This window comes from Gigantopelta aegis, chromosome 7 (assembly GCF_016097555.1).
Source record: "Gigantopelta aegis isolate Gae_Host chromosome 7, Gae_host_genome, whole genome shotgun sequence".
NCBI lineage: Eukaryota > Metazoa > Mollusca > Gastropoda > Neomphalida > Peltospiridae > Gigantopelta > Gigantopelta aegis.
The window spans coordinates 8,677,943-8,691,667 of NC_054705.1; the positions used below are offsets into that span (position 1 = coordinate 8,677,943).

Below are 13,725 nucleotides of genomic sequence, written 5' to 3' on the forward strand. Positions count from 1 at the left end.
ATGGATGGATGGATGGATGGATGGATGGATGGGTGGACAGACGGACATGTAATTAAAAAAAATGAACTTCTGGATAGTTGAATGGATGGATAGATAGATGGATGGATGGATGGATGGATGAATGGATGGATGGATGGATGGGAAAATATCTAGAACTATGACCTCAAAAGAGTTTTAAAAAGTTAATATGGGATGATCAAAGCAGCATGTGAATGTACTGTTTGCACCCACATAAAAACCCCAAGTTTCTTGATGACCGTAAAAAGTAATAACACCAGTACTGTGTTGAACCTACTCTCCATCCAGCGGTATCCAGTCATGAGCTGCGGGTCTCAGGAGAGGATATATACAGTCGGCTTTCTCCTGAGTCTGCAAGACGCCACACACCACGGGAAACATGTCAGGACTGTCAAACACGTTGTAGCCACTGTGTCCGGCAGACTTCCTCATTGTCTTAGTATTAATAATGGACTTCCCTAAAAAACACAAAATAATGTACATTCATTTAAATCTTTTCTCAATGTAACCAGTCATCTTGAATGTCATATCTTGGCTCAAACTTTGTTAAAAGTTAAAGTTTGTTTTGATTAACGACACCACTAGAGCACACTGATTAATTAATCATCAGCTGGGGGAGGGACATAGCCCAGTGGTAAAGCACTTGCTTGATGCACGGTCAGTGTGGGGTTGATCCCCATCGGTGGGCCCATCGGACTATATCTTGTTCCAGCTAGTGCACGACGAGGCTGGTTAGTAAGTCAATTCCTATGTGATTCTGCCTTTAAAATTGACACATGTATATACCACTGGCTATTGTTTGGACCAGTCCAAGGGACTGGGGGGGGGGGGGGGGGGGGGGGGGGGAGTGGAAGTAATATAAATGAGAGGTCAGAATACATATGAAAAGAAATCATGCATACCACTGCTGTTAAGGTTGACGCCATCAGTTATCTCATAGTCGCCATCGATATCTTTTTTTCTCCGCTTGTGCCGCTTAGGGTTGGGGTCAATAGCATCGAGGTCGTTTATACTCTCCAGGGCCCTGAAACATGTATAATCATTACTTGATGACAATTTTCTCTTGCAAAATATGTGTACGCCTAAACATTATTTAATGACCATTTTAGTTTCAAAATAGGTGCATGCTAAACATTTATTTTCTGTTTATTTCACTTTAACTTCAACCTTTCTTAATCAATATATGAAACTTTTGTTAAAACAGATGCATACCAACTGACCAATCAATTGACCATGGTTTAACCTTTAGACTACTGGATTAATTTTTGACAAAAACCACGTTGAGTGGGTACAAGTTTATAATTTTTCCTCACATATATTCACTTAAATAATTTATAAATACATAAAATAAAGTTCATATATGAATCGGTAAGTATTATTTTTGTGGGTTTTTATATTTTTTATATTTTAGATCAGTTAATGGTGATTAAAATTAGGCAAAAAATTGAACAAGTTGCATTTACTTACTGGCATTTGTGGCCAGCTGTCCAGTATTTATGCCTATTATTGCCAATAACAGTGGTTTTCTGACCAGAATTAAAAAACAACAACCGAACTACGATTCATATCCCAATATTTGGTGATTTTTGGTGATCAAATTTATTATCAAATTAGCTGTCACAATCAGCTACCGATCCCTGAAAATGACCGCGACGTGCTGCCATTGTTGACTGGCGTGACGTCAGGTGAGATATCACGCCTGCGGTAATCAGAAGGTTAAGCTGCCATTTGGGGGAGGAGGGGGGTTTTCAGCTTAACACACACTTTAAAAAAAGAAAGTGTATAATATTAATAATAAAAAATTATTCCCAAGTTTTTTTAAAACGAGATTTCAGATTTGCACCTTTTAGCAGCGATTCTCTTGTTGATTTTTAAAAAAAGATTTAATCATAAAATTTTGTTAAAAGAGATTTGCATCTTTTACTGGCAACTCTTTTCTTGATTTAAAACAAAAAAGATCATGAAAGTAAAAACAAAAAGACTATACAGAAGATTTGTTTAACAAGATTTGCATCTTTTACCGGCAACTCTTCTTAATTTTATAAAAAAAGATAGTGTAGTAAAAAAACACCAGAAACAAATTATTCCGAAGATTTAGTTAAGTTATATGTTCACCTTTTCGCTGCAACTCTCTTCTTGATTCCCATCTTGTTGAATTCATCCCCATCCGTGTCCGCTGCCTTCTTTTTCTCCTCTGTCTTCTCCGCGAGTCGCGCGTTGGCGTTTTCAATGTCGCGCTGAGCCTTCTCGTGCGCGTACACGTGCTGCGACATGAACATCCGCTTCTGGAGCCGGTTACAGATCTTACACAGCTCGCGCTCATCCTGGGAAATAGAGGAAAGGAAGGTTAAACACTCTCTTCACTGCTAAACGGCGGAATGTGGCCCAGTAAAGTGTTTGCCTGAGCTGTGGTCCATTTAGGATCGATCCCCATCAGTGGGCCCATGGGAGTATATTTCTCATATGCTTCTCGAGCTAGTTACAGCTCTTACACAGCTCGCGCTCATCCTGTCAAGGACGTAGCCCAGTGGTACAGCGTTCGCTCAATGTGCAGTCAGTGTGGGATCGATCCCCGTCGGTGGGCTCATTGGGCTATCTCTCGTTCCAGCCAGTGCACCACGACTGGTATATGAATGGCTGTGGTATGTACTACCCTGTCTGTAGGATGGTACATATAAAAGATCCCTTGCTGCTAATCGGAAAGAGTAGCCCATGAAGTGGCAAAAGCAGGTTTCCTCTCTCAGTATGTGTGGTTCTTAACCACATGTCCAACGTCATATAACAGTAAATAAAATGTGTCGAGTGCGTCATTAAATAAAACATGTCTTTCTTTTTTTCATCCTGTCAAATAAAGGAAAGGAAGGATAAACTCAACCCCTGCAATTGCTCACGGCAATCGACAATTATCCAAGACACTTTTTTTTGCTGTGGACTGTATTCGATTATTGTTTTTCACGGTATGTTTTTTTTTGCTGTAGACATTTTCTTAATTGTAGGGGTGGGTTAAACAGATAGACGGACAACAGACAGACAAACAGACAGACAGACAGAGATGAAACCTACAGTCCTCCTTCAGTATACTGTAAAATAGTCAGCTCATAGTTAATTATTTTATTATGACGTTAACCTTTAATACAGGTAAGATTACAAACCTCCTTGTCTGACCCACAGCACTAACTAATGAACGCTGGTAGTAGGGGAGTATAGTAGATAATTACAAGTGCCTCTTAACAATGCCAGAAATAACTACTGAACATTCTCCAAAGAGATCAGACTAAGCCAACAGCTAAAGCTCATGGGAAATGACATGAACAGCCACAAGAGACAAGCACCTGTTTTGGATGGAGAAACAAGGACTGGGATGTGGAGGTGGACAGCAAAAGCAGTTGAAAGCTAGGAGAAGCTGCCAGATAGGGTAAAATGAGATGGAAGTCAAAGGAAAGGGGACAGTAGGATAAACAAAAATAAAAAAAAACATTTACAAACCTCACGCCCACACCAGTCGAGGTGGAACTTGTAATACTGGACTCCATGGTGCTCCTTGTTGCAGTTCGGACAAAACAGCTTTCCCGTCTGTTTCAAAATTCTCGTCAGCGCGGGGCCGTCAGTGGCGCCCCCTGGACAGTCAGGTGTCCACTGTAAGAAAATTCCAAAATGTTTATACACATCAATTATTTAATATTTGGGGTAGGTTTGGTGATAATCCAGCCCCTTTTTGATTTGCTGTACTTGTATTCACAAATCACATATATATTTTATGTAGGGGCAGGGGTTAGCTCAGTCGGTTGAGTGCTCACCTGAGGTGCTTCATCGGAGGATCGAAAACACCTCGGTGGATCCATTCAACTGATTGGAGTTTTTCTTGTTCCAACCAGTGCACCACAGCTAGTCAAAGGTCATGGTATGTGCTTTCCTGTCTGTGGCAAAGTGCTTATAAAAGATCCCTTGCTACTAATGGAAAAATGTAGCAGGTTTCCTTTCTAAGACTATATCATATATTATGTCTGAATTACCAAACATTTGACATTCAACAGCAGATGATTAATTAATCAATGTACCGGCCTCGGTGGCGTAGTGGTTAGGCCATCGGTCTACAGGCTGGTAGGTACTGGGTTTGGATCCCAGTCGCAGCATAGGATTTTTAATCCAGATACAGACTCCAAACCCCGAGTGAGTGCTCCGCAAGGCTCAATGGGTAGGTGTAAACCACTTGCACCGACCAGTGATCCATAACTGGTTCAACAAAGGCCATGGTTTGTGCTATCCTGCCTGTGGGAAGCGCAAATAAAAGATCCCTTGCTGCTAATTGGAAAGAGTAGCCCATGTAGTGGCGACAGCGGGTTTCCTCTCAAAATCTGTGTGGTCCTTAACCATATGTCTGATGCCATATAACCGTAACTAAAATGTGTCGAGTGCGTCGTTAAATAAAACATTTCTTTCTTTTTAATCAATGTGCTCTAGTGGTGTCATTAAACCAAACAAACTTTATATATTCTATGCATATGACCTAACTGGTAGCTATTAGGCAGCTGACTGTTACAGATTTTATTGATTAGTGTCGATCGATAGAAATCTGACACCACTCCGGCGAATGCCTACTATACTTTCTGTATAAAGTTAAAAGCTGGTTTGTTGATTAGTGTCGATCGATAGAAATCTGACACCACTCTGGCGAATGCCTACTATACTTTCTGTATAAAGTTAAAAGCTGGTTTGTTGATTAGTGTCGATCGATAGAAATCTGACACCACTCCGGCAAATGCCTACTATACTTTCTGTATAAAGTTAAAAGCTGGTTTGTTGATTAGTGTCGATCGATAGAAATCTGACACCACTCCGGCGAATGCCTACTATACTTTCTGTATAAAGTTAAAAGCTGGTTTGTTGATTAGTGTCGATCGATAGAAATCTGACACCATGCCTACTATACTTTCTGTATAAAGTTAAAAGCTGGTTTGTTTTGTTTAACGACACCATTACACCACACTGATTTATTAATCACTGGTAATTTTGACATATAGCGAGGAAATCTGTTACATGTTTCCATTAGTAGAAAGGTATCTTTTATATGCACCATCCCACAGACAGGATAGCACATACCACGGACTTTGATATATCAGTCGTGATTTTCTGTATAATCCCAACAACTAGAAAATGAAATGAATATAAAAATAGTCATATTCTATGCAAAACAACACAAGTATGTCATAATTATAATAATTAAAAATGAAACACATTTGGATAAATATCTAGCATATGTATTTTATTATAGCCTTTTCATAGAATTTGTTTAGTACATAAATACATGTAAACTTTAAGAACACTGAAAAGGAAAAACATGTTACCATGACAAGGGGGTCTTACCCAAGCTTGGTGTGCATGAATGAGGTGAGTTTTCAGGAAATACAGAGTCCCCAGATCCTGACGACAGCGTAAGCAGACTGTTGAGACGACCTAGAAACAAACAAGTGATTTAATCACGTTATTAGCCGACAGCGTAAGCAGACTGTTGAGACGACCTAAAAACAAACAAGTGATTTAATCACATTATTAGCCGACAGCGTAAGCAGACTGGTGAGACGACCTAGAAACAAACAAGTGATTTAATCTCATTATTAGCCGACAGTGTAAGAGACTGTTGAGACGATCTAGAAACAAACAAGTGATTTAATCACATTATTAGATGACAGCGTAAGCAGACTGTTGAGACGACCTAGAAACAAACAAGTGATTTAATCACATTATTAGCCGACAATGTACGGATACGAATTTGAACTCTGACATACATGTATTTAGCACTTTAAAAAACAATAATAATAGTGAAAATGTTCAGTTCAAAAACAGTTTACATATGTACAATGTATGTAGAATCTCGTTGGGTCAAACTCGGAAGGGTCGAATACACTGCAACACTCGAACCAAAAACAAAGTCCTGAGTTACATTAACACGATGTTAACCGAATGGTTAGGTCAAACTACCCGATGGGTCGAACACTTTCTCAAGCACCGGCAGGGTTCGAGCCAATGGGATTCAACTGTGTATGTAATTATTATTATTTCTTTTAATCTGATATTTTTCATACATGATATCAACAATTTGAATAAAGATAAATATGGGGGGGGGGGGGGGGGGGGGGGGGAGTTCCTCTAAAATCAACAAATATTTCAGATCACCCATTGCATTTCGGTCTCGGATTCACTTGAAATTTGTACCAAATATTGCTGTCAGTGTTATCCATATGAACAAATCTAAAATTAAGCTCTATATTTAAAACTATGTCAGTAGTGGGGCTGGGGGGTGGTGGTAAATTTAGCTAAAAAATGGATGCCATCATTTTCTAGCTACATTTCAAGCACATGTGCAGGTGGGGGTTTCAAGTATCTCACCCGCTCAAAGTAAATTATCTTTTTAAAAATATTTTTATGGCGGAGAATGACTACCCCCTCCCCCGAGAACTTGACCCGCCACTTTAAGACTTCCCCTGAGTAAATGTCTGCACATGCGCTGCAAATAAAATCTGAATACACAGAGAATAACTAGTTAATGACGTAGGATATTAGCTTTATCCTGTGTAAAGGTAAAAATAGGAAATTTTTCTCATTCGGCCTGAACAGGATAAAGCCAATATCGTTCTAATTACTATCTTACCCTGCAGATCACAAAAATCTATTATTTCTCTTATTTCAGCTACATTGAGGTCAAATGAGTGAGTTTGTAACGTATGTATGTGATGTAAAAAGTCCTATCCTGCTACTATACGTATGACTTGCTTTATCCACCATCATATTCTGTCAATTGATAGAAACAGTGGTTGCAGGATAAAATTTATTACAGCTATGGTTATTATCAACACTAAAAATACTCAAACAGTATTTTACCATCTTTGACATATTACTCCCTCGGCCACGCCCTCTGCCCCGCCCACGGGAGGCTCCCATGATCCCATAGCTCATGCTCCCTGAATCATCGTCTTCATTATCACTCTCGTCTGAATATTCCGCCACTACCACTTTGCGGGGCATGCCCTTTCTTCGGCCCGACCGTTTGGACACCTGCTCGCTGTTCGAATCCGGTCTAGATTCTTTATTTGCACCTCTCCCCCTCCCCCTCCCTCTCCCCCTCCCCCGTCCCCCGACACTCAACACAGTCTCGGCATACGACTGGTAGCCGAAATCAAGTTCCGACCCATTCTGATAGTCAATCAACGAATCCATGAGACCCTGATCCTGACCGTGACCCTGACTTTCGTCATCATTATTGACATTAGCAAACGTCACCGTCACATTATCATCCACGTTATCTAATGCTGCTTCCGGATTGTCGAACTTCTCGTCGTTGTCGTTATTGTCTGACACTTGTTCCGGTTCCGGATGCACAACCGGTTCTATCGGGTACCCGTGAAGATCGAACTCGGGAGAAATGTCCCGATCAAATTTCCCCAGAAAACGTCCTTTCCTTCTTCCCTTCTGTCTCCGCCTCGCTTCCAGAATCTCCGCTTCATAGACGGTCTCGGTTTCGAATTCGTCAGATGGTGGCGGCGCTGCTCTGCGTTTCTTCTTCCTTGTGACGGATGCGACCTGTGGTTCTTCTTCTTCTTGTTCTTCTTCCTCTTGTCTTGTCTCGCTATCCGCCGGCTCGATCGGCTGTATCACCGTACCACACGGAGACGTGTATTTACTCGACCTTCGTAAAATGCGCGCAGCCATTTTTTCCTCATTCATCCCCGCATCTGCTTGGCTCTTCTTCGCTTTCATCAGCGATCTCTGTCGTGGGACTTTCACTGATCTCGTATTCTTCTCGTCTACCATGGTCCGAGTCCGTGAACGCCGGAACGGGTACATTTTTGGGGTGGGCTTTATGCTGTCGGAAAATGTCTGTTTTGGTGGTCTCCCCCGACGGATGATGGGGGGTGTCTCAAACGACTCTTCCTGGTCCAGGGGGTTTATTCGTAAAGGGTTGTCTGTTATTACCGACACCGGCACGGAACTCGGGCTGATCCGGGAACTGTTTTTCTTCATTTTTGTTTTTAGCTTGGCTAATCCATCATATCTAAAATAAAATGTTGAACATTTTCATTAAAAACTAAAATTAAAATTATGAAAAAGTTTGGTGGTATGCAATAATTTTTATCTTTTTTTGTATAAAAAAAGATAAAAATTATTGCACGAGGTTGTGTGTTGTACTGATTTTACAAAAATAGTGTTTGGATTCTAGTATTGCCCTAGTGACCAACATGCTAGTGTAATTATTTCTTTATTATCTATATTATTATTATTAAAAAAAAATTATGAATAACAAGAACCGAGTCTAAACAGTTCAAACATAATTAGAAATGAAAAAAAAGACGTAATTTTGGTAAGCAATGTAATCTTCCCTTTATACAAAAATTACATCTAATGACCAACCAATGAAAGGCATTACTGTACAAAGAATGTTATTTTATTAATGAAATATAAAATGTAATTACAAATTTCACATAAAGAGCTAAGACTGGGGAAGCATATCTTGTTATGATATCGCTTCCTAAAATTACATCAATGGTTAGTCATACGATTACTTGTTATTACATGAGCTTCGTATGCCCACAGTATGTTTTTAATTAAAAAGACAAAAGAAATTAAAAGTACCTTTTGTCAAATATCATATAAAAAAATTGCCACTGGATATGTTTTATTTACTGTGTACAAAGCCGAAACAAGGGTCCAAAAAGTGGCTGTCATTGACCATAGTATACCCTCTACATGTAAAAAAAAAAAAGACCTACAAAAACCCAAACAAATTAATTAAATTTAAATTAAAAAAAAAAAAATTGTAAGTTTCATTTTTTTTTGTTTCATAACTCGTAAGAAAATTAAAGGGACATTCCTGAGTTTGCTGCATTGTAAGATGTTTCCGACTAGTAAAATATTTCTGCATTAAACTTTCATATTAAATATATTTTCTTGCTTAGGGTATCAGTGTCTGTATATTCAATGAGTTTCTGGTTGTCTTAATATTTGTAAGAAGCCCAAACTGGATTTTGTCTTCAAATAATTTCGTACGTAAGAAAAAACTATATTTTAAGAAATAAGATGAAATTTAACCTGGTACAAATATTAGAATGATCAGAAACATGTTTAATATATAATACAACCACTGATATTATGCAAAAAAATATATAAATTGATATGTAATTACAATCATTAAAAAGTCTCTTTTTACAGAAGGATTAGTGGCGGACAGATTCTATAACCGCTCCTTTAATTGTCCTACTTATTAAGTAACTAATAATAATATTAATTATAATGTACATATAAAAGTGATGTTGTCTAAACCTTTGGTTCTCAGGTATACAACTGATCAGCCATGCAGCGAACAATCTTCGCATCTGAAGGTTGACTTGAAATCTCGTACATAACCAAAGTATTTCGTTAAAAGTTGTTCTCTTTTTTAATAATATATATTTCAATCAGCAAAAGGCTAATGTGCGACGATGGGGGAGGGTTTTCGATGCATACTGTGTACTGTGTAAGAAAAAAAAAAAAAAAAATTTGGCACACAAGTGTACAATCGATAGGCTGCCAAGCTCTGGGTTCGAATCCAGGTCAAGAAAGTCGCAGCTAAAAAATCCAGTTTTTATACAACAAACAAAGACACTTTGTTAATCTGAATATGGCATATGTATCTAATACACATTTGCAAACATTAAATCATGATAGTATCGTAAAGTTATTGTTTACCGTTGTAATAAAAAGTGAATCGTTGGGATTCGAACCAACAATTTTCTAAAACAGCAGGAAAAGATCGACTGGTTGCCTTCGATATAACCACCGCAATATTAATAAACATTTAGAGCATGTTTTAGAATCAGTCTAGCAATCTGAAGTCAGGACGGGTTAGTTGTTGACATGTGGCACAAAGGAACCATAATTACTGTGCTTAATTTATCGACGTGTGATACATTGTTATAAGTAGTACTACTACAATAATATTTATTTCTGTTAATGGGATTGGTCAACAGGCGTAGCCTATATACAGTCTTTTTCCTACATATACAATACAATACAATACAACAATACAATACAATGTTTTATAAATTTTATATATACACACACACACGCACACACACACACGCACACACATATATACACATATATACACATACATACACACACACACACATACACACACATACATACACACACACACACACACATACATCAATACATACTAGCCAGTGCCAGGTCTGCCCACTGTTTCGTGCACGTAAGCGGGATCGACCGCGTACATTGTAGGCCCCATGCATATGGTTGAGTTAAAGAACTTCCTTTTTATGGAAGTTTCGATAGCTCAGAGCGTATCGTGGTTAGTTTTGCAATTTGCGGGCGAATCGGTGCCACAGGTTCGAGTCCCAGCAACGGCATGGGACAATTTTTGAGGCCAGAAAGGATTTAATTATCCCCTGCGCCAGTGCGTTAATATCTATGTATGTAACAGTCAACCTCGGCATACATACAATATATAGATATTCATACATCAATACATACTAGCCAGTGCCAGGTCTGCCCACTGTTTCATGTACGTAAGCGGAATCAACCGCGTAAATTGTAGGCCCCATGCATATGGTTGAGTTAAAGAGCTTCCTTTTTATGGAAGTTTCGATAGCTCAGAGCGTATCGTGGTTAGTCTTGCAATTTGTGGGCGATTCGGTGCCACAGGTTCGAGTCCCAGCAACGGCATGGGACAATTTTTGAGGCCAGAAAGGATTTAATTATCCCCTGCACCAGTGCGTTAATATCTATGTATGTAACAGTCAACCTCGACATACATACAATATATAGATATTCATACATCAATACATATATATATATATATAGTCAAACCTGCCTTCGCGGCCACCTCCATATGGCGGCCACCTGTCCATGGCGGCCACCCTGAGGTCCCCCCAATGAATTTTACTATATATTTTACCTCTATATGGCAACCACCTGCTCAACGCGGCCAGCGGCCACACTTTTGTCATAAAAAAGCGAAAATGAACCTGCTATCGCGGCCACAATTGTTTTTAGTGCAAGTTATAAAGAAATGTCGGCAATCGTAAAAAAAAACGTAAGATGTTTTTGTTGATATAACCAATTGGCTTGATAAACAGCGGTCCTTTGAAGGTCGTCGGTCGCTTAGCTGTGTTCGTTAATTAACAAGTGTTTTTAATCTGGATTAACGGTGCGATGTACTAGTCATCGGCGGTGGTCATTAAACGCAGTTGATAAGAGGGTATCTAGCCTAAAACAACTGGAGTTAAACGTGTCAACTCTAGAAGGAATTAAATACTGCTGCAGTTTATTTCTGATATTTATTTTCAAAATGCCACCTAAACCCAGTAAGCGATCGCGTTAACGTTTTTGCACATGTATATGGCTCCTTAATAGTTCTATTGCAACATACGTGTAATTGTTTTTAAAAATTCGGACTTATATATGACCTGCATACGGTGGCCACCTCTCTATGGCGGCCACTTTTGTCATGTCCCACGAGTGGCCGCCATAGACAGGTTCGACTGTATATATATATATATATATATATATATATCATATAATATCTTACATTTTCAGTGCAATCAAAGTATGTGATATTTTTCAGATCACATACTTTAAGAATTTGATAACTTTGCAAATTAGATGTAAATTAATCGAGGTCACGGTACTAGGTTTATTGACATTTAAGCAAACGTACTTGGGTGACACTCCATAATTGACGTATGCATTCATAATCATCGAATAAAAACATTTCAATGGCAATTTGACACTGACAGCTGTCCAGCGTTGACGTCATTTTCTTTCAAAAATACACCGCGCCACATATTCTTACGTCATTTGAATATCTAGTAGGCCTAATGGCGGACTGGAATTAAAGTTGCGTCCAGATTGAGATTATATGATAAAGAGATTATTACCCTCGTGTATTTCGGTATCGTCAGTATCATATATTAGGAATAAAAATAATGTAGAGGCTCGCATAATACATTATTTTTATTCCTAATATATGATATTGACAATACCGAAATACACGAGGGTAATAATCTCTTTATCATATAATCTCAAGCTTAATACAACGTTTTTGTAAACTGTGCATGCAACTTAATAATCTCTCTCTCTCTCTCTCTCTCTCTCTCTCTCTCTCTCTCTCTCTCTCTCTCTCTCTCTCTCTCTCTCTCTCTCTCTCTCTCTCTCTCTCTCTCTCTCATGTTTTTTTTTTTTTTTTTTTTTTTTTTTTTTTTTGGAACTAAAAAAACAGCGAACAAATTATGAAATAAGCTGGCAAATTATCAAACAGTCGAACACGTACAAACGAAACTCCGGCCAATGTAACCTGTGCATTGAGGAAAAGCTCGCCATCCTACAAACAAAAGACAAAAACAATCTCAACAAAAGGACTGAGCTCATCTCAAAATGCCGTCACACCAGTAAGCTCAAACCACGCAACCGCACTACATAAAAATAAAAACCCTGCAATCTTTTCACCAGTATCAGCTATCTGAAGATCGTCGAAGGGCGTGAAACTCGGAGTAATAGCGTAGGACAAAAGTGCAATATATATATTTATTGCATGCTCTACTCTCTCTTAAAGTATTGAGCACCTTTCAAGCCTTTAATGATAACCACCAGTATTCTATATATATATATATATATATATATATATATATATATATATATATATATATATATATTATAAAGCATTGTGCATTGTATTGTATTATAAAGCAGTGTGTTGTTGTTGTTGTTTTGTTGTTGTTGTTTTTTTGTTTTTGTTTGTTTGGGGTTTTTTTTAAAAATTGACATAAATTAAATTCTAAAAATGTATATTTGACGAACTCTTCACATCCATAGGCGTATGGGCTCCCATTTTTGTAGATGGGTTAGGCTGGTTTTTTTTGCTCCAATTAAATGAAAATGACCGAATCTGGAATACTAGTTTCAACCCGTAAAAATGGACACTAAGTTTGGTTAAGTTACAAACATGTAACACATTTGGCTAACGTTAGAAGAGAGTGAAACAAGAGTATGTGAAGTTGAAACAGTGAAATTGTAAAAACAGACTAAAACTCGACTCCATAACTGTTGAGCTGGACGTAGACCAGTGGTACAGCGCTCGCTCTATGCGCGGTCGGTCTGGGATCGATCCCCGTCGGTGGGCCCATTGGGCTATTTCTCGTTCAAGCCAGTGCACCACGACTGGTATGTCAACGGCCGTGGTCTGTACTAGTACCCTGACTGTGGGATGTTGCATATAAAAAATCCCTTGCTGCTAATCGAAAAGAGTAGCCTACGAAGTGACGACAGCGGGTTTCCTCTCTCAATATCTGTGTGGTACTTAACCATATGTCCGACGTCATAACCGTAAATTACTGTGATGAGTGCGTCGTTAAATATAACATTTCTTTCTTTCTTTCCATAACTGTTAGGGGGCGGGACGTAGCTCAGTGGTACATCGCTCGATCGCTTGTGCGCGATCGATCTAGGTTCGATTCCCGTCGGTGGACCCATTTCTCGTTCCAGCCAGTACTCTACAACTGGTGTACTATCCTGTCTGTGGGATGGTGTATATAAGAGATCGAAAAGAGTAGCCCATTTGTCCGAAGCCAGATAGGCTAACCGTAAATAAAATGTGTTCAGTGCGTCGTTTATAAAACATTTCCTTCCATAACTGTTACATCTCATATTAAAAAT

The 13,725-nt window shown here is 38.8% G+C and overlaps 1 protein-coding gene across 1 annotated transcript in view; it reads right to left on the reverse strand.

Moving 5' to 3' along the window:
* The window catches only part of LOC121377267, a 34,479-nt gene extending 24,669 nt beyond the window's left edge, over window positions 1-9,810 (reverse strand). Inside the window, exons 1-7 of the mRNA XM_041505196.1 lie at window positions 9,739-9,810; window positions 6,898-8,068; window positions 5,383-5,472; window positions 3,505-3,654; window positions 2,134-2,342; window positions 921-1,042; window positions 296-476 (exon numbers count right to left, since the gene is read on the reverse strand). Coding sequence (XP_041361130.1) covers window positions 296-476; window positions 921-1,042; window positions 2,134-2,342; window positions 3,505-3,654; window positions 5,383-5,472; window positions 6,898-8,037 — 1,892 coding nt within the window. The 5' untranslated portion in view covers window positions 8,038-8,068; window positions 9,739-9,810. The remainder of the gene's footprint in view (window positions 1-295; window positions 477-920; window positions 1,043-2,133; window positions 2,343-3,504; window positions 3,655-5,382; window positions 5,473-6,897; window positions 8,069-9,738) is intronic.
* Between the last annotated feature and the right edge of the window lie 3,915 nt (window positions 9,811-13,725).